The sequence below is a fragment of the Psammomys obesus genome, unplaced genomic scaffold (genome assembly GCF_907164565.1).
Source record: "Psammomys obesus unplaced genomic scaffold, mPsaObe1.curated_primary_1811, whole genome shotgun sequence".
In the NCBI taxonomy this organism is placed as follows: Eukaryota; Metazoa; Chordata; class Mammalia; order Rodentia; family Muridae; genus Psammomys; species Psammomys obesus.
In genome coordinates, this window is record NW_026586383.1 from 8,407,850 (window position 1) to 8,416,932 (window position 9,083).

The following is a 9,083-nucleotide window of genomic DNA, read 5'->3' on the forward strand; positions in this document are numbered from 1 at the left end:
TGGCGTAGGTAAAATATATGCCCAGCTCAAGGTAAATAAGGTAATTATAAAATCTAACAGGTGTGATAGCAGGTAAAATAATACCACCATGAGAATAAACATTATTGGGCAAATAGTGCTGGGCAAATAAAACATTATTTAGCCCAACACCATTTTTTATTTACAACAACAAATAATACCCAGGACCTCATGCATGCTACCTATCTTAGGTCCTGTTCTATTACTATGAAGACATGCTATGACCAAGTCAACACTATAAAAGAAAGCATTGGGGGCTTGCTTATAGTTTCAAGACATTAGTCCTTATCATCATGACAGGAAGCATGGTAGCAGGCAACCAGGCATGGAGCTAGGTGTCTACATTCTGATCTACAGGCAGGCAGGCAAGCAGACAGACAGACAGACAGACAGACTGACAGACAGATATGGACAGGCATGGACTTTTGAAAATTCAAAGCCAGCAACATACTTCTTCCAAAGAGGCCACACCTCAATCCTTCCCAAACAGTTCTACTCCCTGAATATATGAGCCTCTGGGGTTGGTCTTATTCAAACCAATATACTAGGTGAAAGTGTCCACTATTAAATAGTGAATCTGTGGTCTGGACTAGGGAACTCCTGCTGGCTGTGTCTGAGATCTGAATACTGTACCAGCTTCAACAATAGACCTGAGTGGTAGGTGCCCTGCTACCATGTCCCCAGTGCCTATTCTCTGTCCAATAGCATCCTCCCAAGGACAGGTATGGCTTAGCCCCTTTTGTAATGCTCATCAAGATAGAGACAAGAGAACATTATAGCATTCCTTTCCTAGGGAGACTTGCATAAACATCTATTCACACTATAGATCACTATGCCCAGAACTGAGAAATGATCTATTCAAATCCTTGATAAACTAATGAGTTTATTGGGTTTACTGAACAAGTATGTGTAAGGAGTTACTTACAGAAGTGTGGATAACCTTCAACATTTTCACACTGAAGAGTCCAATCCTGCATGAATGATAACCTCCTAAAAGGTGTATAAACAAACTCCCCACTTGTGTAACCTTTCATATTTCTGTATACTCTAACACTTGCTCAGGCCATACACATCAGGAAAGATTACATAAAATTAGCATGGAGGGAAGAGGCATGCAGATGCTGTGATCTCAGGTCAGCATCTGATGACCTCCTCCAGCTTTTTATTTATGAGGGTCTCACACTGGGAATCAGAGCTTCTCTGATTTCAGTATAGAAATAGCCATGTCATGCCTGGAGGAAATGATTCACAACATAAGCCTGGCATGACCTTCACTTGACAACTGATAAAGACAGACCTTTACCTGATAACAGAATGAGGACCAGGACACTTTGAATTACACTTGATTGGGTTCCAGTGGCCTTGGGCAACCCCACCCATCTACTCTGAAACTTCTCACTTGAGCTGCCTCCTCTGCTTTCTTCTGTGGATATCTTCCAATATCCTTGGGTCTCCATTGCAACTCAGGCATCGCCTTCACAGGGATCTGTGATGGTCCCAAAGCCACCTTGTAGGGAATATGCTACTTGGCTTTAGCAACATTCTGGAACCTTGCTGCAAGCCTCTGTGATCCACCACTTTTTATCTTTTGTGCTCACAAAATCAGTACCATGTATATCAGTGGTTCTATATGGGTCACAACCCTTTTGCGGGTCGGACAATCCTTTCACAAGGGTTGCACATCCAGATACCCTGCGTATCAGATATTTACATTGTGGTTCATAACAGTAGCGACATTCTAGTTATGAAGTAGCAACAAAAAAATAATTTTATGGTTGGGGGCCACCACAACATGAGGCACTGCATCAAAGGGTTGCAGCATTAAGAACGTTGAGAACCACCGGTGTGTATGATGCTGCCAAGTCCTGCTGCCAGCTTGAGAATTTACCAGGCTCCCTTGGATGACAGCTGCAGCTTTCAGTGGCCTCTGTAAGAAAAAATTATTTAGTTGTTTCTGAATGGGGGTGCTTTCTGCACCATTCAGTTCAGGCTGAATGGTGGAATAGGTGGAACTTATTCTTGCACAGGTGGAACTTATCTTTAAGGGTATCTTTTCTACTATCTCAGTAAAGAGAAAGCGATTCTTTTTAATGGTGCTAGTTCCTTTAACAGTTAATTATGGTGCTTTGCCTGCACTTTCTTTATCTGTAACTTCAAATTGCTCACACTACATTCCCAACAACGTTCACGTTTCTTATCTTTGCGCACTCTCACACTGTAGATCTGAATGCATAATGGCCCTACCACAACCTGAATAGTGTACGGTCTAGATTCTCTCAAACAAAACAAAACAAAAAACCTCAGTGTTTTGAATTCAGCTTCAACCAATTTCTTGGAAAATAGGATACAGCCAATATTTTTGCCAGAATGTATCATCAAAGGCTTCCAGCCCAATTCCCATTACAGTCCTTGTAGTCCTTGTTTCCCTCTTAAACCTAATAAGTTGAATGAGTTGGACTATATTTCTCTTGGCCTTCTGATCTTACGTGTTCCCAACAGAATGGCCAAATAAGCTCTGCTTACAGTATTTTATAGATCCACTGGCCCAAAGACCCAAGCTCATGTACTCCTCTAGCAAGTCCTTCCCAAAGGGATCCACTGGCCCAAAGGCCGAAGCTCATGTACTCCTCTAGCAAATCCTTCCCAAAGGCCTGAGCGCCACATGACTGGGTTGGTCACGGGAAGCTCTAACCTTTGGTACCAATGTTCTCATTGCTGTGACAAGATATCAACAAAGCAAAGGAAGAAAGAAAACATAATTCTGGTTTACAGTTTGAGGGTACAGTTCCATCAGTGTGGTCATGGTGGCAGGAAGTAGATGCTTGAACTCTGGTGCTCAGCTCCCTTTCATTTTTTTTTATTTATTTCATCTAGGATCTTAGACAATGGGATAATTGCCCACATTCAGGAAGGGACTTCCCTTCTCAGTTACACTTCTGAAAACACTTTCACAGACACCCCCCAGAGATGTTCTTCCATGGTGATGCAAGTCCAGTCAAGTTGACAAGGAACATTAAGCATTATAGAATGAAAACACTTCTCCCCAGACATATATAACCTCTAAGAAATGGAAGAGATAATGTCTACAAAGACTCTAAAGGCCAGTCTGGGAATACAGATCATACAACTAAAACAAAAGCAACAGGCCAACCCTTATAATAATATTGTGTCAATAAAGGGTACCTTTAAGTCTTTCACCAGGGATGGCAATCACTGCCAAAGGAGGCACACACATAATCACATCACTCAGAGACAGAAACGGCCTCAGCCCTGAAATGCGCTATCCTAATCTTGTAGGGTCTCTTTTGATTGGAGGAACATACAGTATGAAACTCCAGATGGTACTTGTACAAAGCTAAAGAGCACATTTGTACATGATTTTACAAAAGAACAGGAGGAAATGTCCATGGCTGGACATGCAGTGCAGAGGCACAGCCCTGTCACTCCCACGCCCACCAGAGAAGGCGGCTGAGTGTGCAGGGGCAGGTTTCTGAAAGAACCTGTGATGCTCTGGAAAGAGCACCACACTGTTCTCCAAGGGGTTGCATTGGCCCAAGGTATGAAAATGTGAATGCTGGTGGGATGTTTAAGATTAGGACCAAGAAGGAAACTGCTTCTAGCTCTGCCCCATGTTCTGGTTTATGATGCATGTCCTTCCTCTGCGATCCTAACTATGACATACATAGCCACAAACACAACTCAAACATGGCACTGGGCAGTAACTCAGAGAGGTGAGCAGGGAAGATGGTCCTGTCAAACATGAACCTGGCTTTGTCCCTCCCTCAAAGCAGGACCCACTGATGGCCTCTATGTAACCTGTTGCTGTACATGACCCAGCTGTGAACAACCACAGTCAGAACAAGAAGCACTACCAACGGCAATGGTGGAGGAAGAACTTTGTTTAGCCAGCATTTATTTCTCAGGGAATTTTGCCATTGAGGGCCTGCTAGGGAAAAAGGCAGTCAGTAGCTGCCCAGGATACAGTCCCATCATGATTCCCCTTACCATGTGTAGGAGCAAAGTGATTTATAACAATTATCGCTGGAATCAAGGTGGTGTCATGTTGCCTCATCAACAATGAGTTAGCAAGATGGAGTAACAATGATGGGGAGGCCGGACCCTAGGGAGAGGGCCCTTGATAGGAGGCCCAGAAAGTCCGTGCTCACTGTGGGGGGCCCCCCAGCTCCAGGTCCTGGAGGGTGTCCTTCAGGGTCTGGCCCCGTGTCTCAGGCAGCAGAGCACATAGGAGGCCTGCCCCGATGGGGAGGCTGCCAAAGATGAGCATGGGGACCGCCTTGTGGTACTGCTCCAGCAGCATCACCAGAGGCGAGATGATGCCACCGACCCTGGAGAAGGTGCTCACCAAGCCCATGCCTGTTTGCCTGGGGAAAGCAGCACACACTGAGCCTCTAGCCACTGAGGAGGCTGCACTCACTCCACAGATGCAGGGCCCAGGGCTCTGCCATCTTCGGCCTGGCTGGGTACCTGCTTCCTGGACCAGCAAGCCCTCCCAGTCTCTCTCCTGTCATCTCTAGGAACCCAAACTCCTTTCCCACTTCTGAGTGCTCCTCTCCTGGGCCACGCCTTCACTCTCACTTTTGTCCCACATTCTGGCCCTGACAAGGCCAGGGCATGCCTGTGTCCACATCTGGCCCCCAACATCCTCCAAGCATCACAGCCATGTGTGGCTGACAGGGTTCTGCCAGAATCTCCAAGGTGGCTCCTCTCCCAAGGAAGGACAGAGGAAGCCAAGCAACTGGTCCAGAAGGCAGCCTCTGTGAACAGGCGGCCACTTCCTCCAGAGCTCCTGAACCAGGTATCTGCAAGCAGGCTCAGGCCTACCCCGCCTCAGGCCAGTCTCCGTGCCTGTGTCCCTGCCACTCACTCTGCCCCTCACTCTAGCTGGTCCTCGAGAAGACAGGCCCCTCGGGGAACGCCTTGGATCTCTTCAGACACCCTCATCTCAGGAAGGTGACTCTGATTCTCATTGCTGTCTGGTAAGTCAGGGCCTTGTCCCTCCATGAGGACAGCCAGAGGGCCACTCACGTTCTGCCGTGTGTCACTGGTGGGGTCCACAGAGGCTGTGGCTGTGACGGTCTGCCCCCAGGTGGGCCTGTGTCTCCTGGGGGGAGCTCATTAAGTCAGGGTGCTCCTCAGCAGTGACTAGGATACTTGGGTACTTTCTAGGTTTGTGGACAGTCTGGTGTATTATGGCCTCAGCCTCCAAGTGGGGGACTTTGGCCTGGATATCTACCTGACACAGCTGATATTTGGAGCAGTGGAGGTGCCTGCCCATTTTTCCAGCATCCTCTTGATGGAGAAGCTGGGTCGCAAGTGGAGCCAGTTGGGATCTCTGACGCTGGCGGGCGCCGTGTGCATCGTTGTCATCTTCATCCCAGGAGGTACCAGGGTGTTTCTCACCCTCTTCCTGTCTGCCGGGCTAGGCCCATTGCCCACACCCCCTTCAGGACTAAGGGCTTCCCCGGGGCATGGGGCAGAGGGTGAGGCTTTGAGTAGACAGGGAGGTGATGGCGTCCTTCCCTGTGTGTGGCCGGCTCCATTTCCTGCAGATCTTCCCGTGGTGGTCACCGTGCTGGCCGTGGTGGGGAAGTTTGCCTCATCTGCTGCCTTCACCACAACCTACGTGTACACTGCTGAGCTCTTCCCCACCATCATCAGGTAAAAGCCGCCTGGGCGACTTCTGGTCTCCGTCCTGGAGATCTCACACCACTCAATCCCTCTGTCTTCTGCCACCAGCCCCAGAGAGCCTGTGAGCTGCTACAGACCCTAGGCCCTTGGCAGTCTGCTGCCGCTCAGCAAGCTGGCACAGGCCTTGAGCTCCGTGCAGCCACCCAGAATTCCAGGCCACACTCAGCCTCCCGCCCACAGGCTCTCCTCTGTGCCCAGCACCCTGCCATAGCACTCCCAACTAGGGCGGCCCCGTCACTGGCAAGGGTCTCCTCACCAGAAGTAGAAGAAGAGCAGGAAGATTGGTGTGGTGCCGATTATCTGAAGGAGTCTCCAGTTGCGGACGCCATAGGCCAGGCCTGCTAATACCATCTGCCCAAGGGCAAAGCTGCTCTGGGCCAGCACCATGGCTCATGTTCTCCAGGATGGCCCCACCCACTCTGAAACTGTGAAAACCAAGGCTGAGACTGGGCCCAAATCTCCTCCCTCTGTGTTGCTATCCAGATATTGTGTCAAGTGCTGTGGCTCACTCACAGCATGGGAAGCTGTGCGCCGACCTCCTCAGGTGCAGACAACTGACGCTATCCCCACAGGCTGCTCAGGGCCCTCCAAGCTCAGCTTCCAGACTGCACTGACAGCCTGGGCTGAGGTACTCACCGATGATCATAGTGCTCATCAAATACCCAGCCACGGCAGAAGCTGAGACGAAGCACAGGGCCATGTAGAGCTCAAAGCTGGGCACGAAGGCCGTGGCCACACCTACAACACCCGACAGAAGCAGCTGCACCAGAAGGCTGGCTCTGCGGCCAATCCTGACATAACAGGGAGACAAGTCTGTGAGGAGAAGGGCCTTCCCAGGACTGAATCAAGGGAGACCCAGGCCAGCCTGTCCTGGGCGGTCTGTCAAGGTGAGGAGGTAGGCCTCCCCTGGGAGTCCCATTGGAAGGGAGGCATGAGGACTTATCTTGAAGCCCCCTGGGAAGGCTCCAGGGGGATAACTGAGTCAGCACTAACTGCCTGAAATGATGGTAGGTCAGCAGCACATACCAGTCACAGATGGGCCCAAAGATGAGGGCCCCAACGAGGAGTCCAGCCATGAACACCGACTGGGAGGTCCTCTTCAAGTTCTTTCTGTCACACACCAGGTCAAACTTAAATGGAAATAGGGTATGTAAGACTGGGTATAGCAGCCAGCACCATCTTTATCATCTAAACCCCATGGTTCCACATTGTGTGCCAAGGCAATCTTGGCACCATAGTGAATTCACAGAGTATTTAAAATTTAAAGAGACTATGATACAATCACAAATTCTGACTGACATCATACAGCTGCTAGCCAGAGGCAGGCATGCAGGCATATACCCTATAAAGCAGACGAAAAGCAGTAAACCACAGCAGACAGGCAATAAGGCAGGTGAAGGAAAACAGGAGACAGAGCAAGTCAGGACAGAAGGAAGGTCATCAGGCAGATCTTATGAAATGGACCATAGCAACAGCAGGTACGGAAAAGTGGGGAGAAGAATAAAGGCAGGCAGCTAGGCAGACAGGCCAAACGATACAGACTAGAGAATATAAAAAAATGACGAGTCACCCAGACAGCAGAGCAGAAAATGACAGTGGCACATGCAATCAGTTTGCATACAGAGCTCAAGGCTGGGCACAAGGCTGTAGCCTGGCCTGTGATGCCCAAGAGGGGCATTGGACCAGGATGACTGGCAATAGAGAAATCAGGCATAAAGATAGAGTCAGAGCAACAAGTATTGACCAAAGGCCCAGGGTCAGATGAGTGGACAGACCTGTGAAAGACAACCAACAGACTATCCTACCTCATTCTTTAGGGACAGAGGCCTGTTCTCAGGGTACTCCCAGCCTGAGTCGCAGGCCTGTGTCTCATTGAAGCGGTGGCTGAGGATGTCTTCCAGGCTGGCACCGTCAGGAGGTGGCCGGAACATGAGGCAGGACTCGGGCCTGCCTGATGTGTCATTGGGTATGCTAACGGCCAGCTGCTCAGCTGCACTCAGGTTGAGAGTGTGGTTCTTGACCCAGGACACTGAACAGTGGTGGGCTTCATCAAGGACCATGAAGACCTGACCAAACACGAAGAACGCAGACAGGAAATTGGGGATAGCCATCAGGATAGTCAACTGTATCTGGAAGCGACCAAAGTCGCCCACTTCAGCCATGACCTGTGCAAACTGAGCCATGTCTGCTTGTCACTCCTTAGTCTAGGAACACCAGGCAGGTCTGAATCCTGGCTTTGGGGCGCTTGTGTCTCTGGGCTGTGGTGACAGCTACATTAATGTTTAACCCAGCTTTGAGCAGCTACACCTATCAGATTATAGCTTATCTCCCTAGACTGACAAGACAGAAAATGGAAAAAATAAAACAGAAACAAAACCATACTCACCTGAGAATGCTTACGGGATGTAACAGACACAGGCATCCCAACGAAAAGGAAGAACAACGTTTCCAGGCCAAGCTCTTAGCACAATGCAGCTGTCAAGCTCAAAAACTTCCAACCATAACATCTTAAAACAACTCAGTAATCTCTAATTCCCTCCCATCATCAAAAATCTGAGATTCTCGGAGTGCCTACCACACCTGGAGGGCCATGAGCATCTCATCCAGAGACTAAATCTCACCAGACGTGGGGGTATAACAGGTACGCAGGAAAAACTCCTTAGTCAATGGTTTTTATCAAGCATTTAATTCCATATGCCACAACACCAAATATAATGGGCCTACTGGGTAACCGTGGCAAGACTGTCACAGCGCTGACCAACTGCACTCCTTTGGATTTGAGACCTCTTCCACAAAAGGGAATTTATGCCTAGTACTGTCAACATGATCAAAATCCGTGGCTACTAAAGTCTTATGCCTTAGGAAAGACTCTATGAATGTTGTTTTGTTAAATACCTATACTGTAAAACTGACTTCTCAATTCTTATGTTTTTATATTCATGTGTGATACTCACAATCTTGGTCAAAGAAGCTTCTTGTTATAGAGGGTAGTGGCTAGCTTTGAAACTTACTACCTGTTCAGATTGTTGAGGGTAAGCTCCCTCTGTGAGTGCTCAGCCTCCCAGCAAGGCTCACAGAACATTCCGGAAGAGAGGGCAGAAAGAATGTTAAGAGTTGCAGGTTGGTGTGGAATGCCTACCTCTGGACAGGACACAGCTGCTGCACACATCAATTCCTTGGAGCTGTAGTTACCTGCACATGACCTACGGAAGATCAAGCCAGCTAAAAATGCCAGCATTTATGAAACGGAAACAACCAAAGCATCCGTAAAGGAAATGTAGCACGTATGTACAACAGAATATTATCCACCATAGAAAATAACAAAACTCTGTTCTTTCCTGACAACATACTTTAAG

At 48.7% G+C, this 9,083-nt stretch overlaps 1 protein-coding gene across 1 annotated transcript; it reads right to left on the reverse strand.

Annotated features, from left to right (window-relative positions):
• Nucleotides 1-3,883: 3,883 nt before the first annotated feature.
• Nucleotides 3,884-7,948, reverse strand: LOC129672258 (solute carrier family 22 member 13-like). Its single transcript, XM_055601551.1, is given in 6 exon segments — nt 3,884-4,540; nt 5,065-5,140; nt 5,984-6,152; nt 6,364-6,518; nt 6,754-6,857; nt 7,533-7,948. Coding segments are annotated over 6 exon segments (1,242 nt in total). The 5' UTR covers nt 7,911-7,948; the 3' UTR covers nt 3,884-4,180.
• Nucleotides 7,949-9,083: the final 1,135 nt, after the last annotated feature.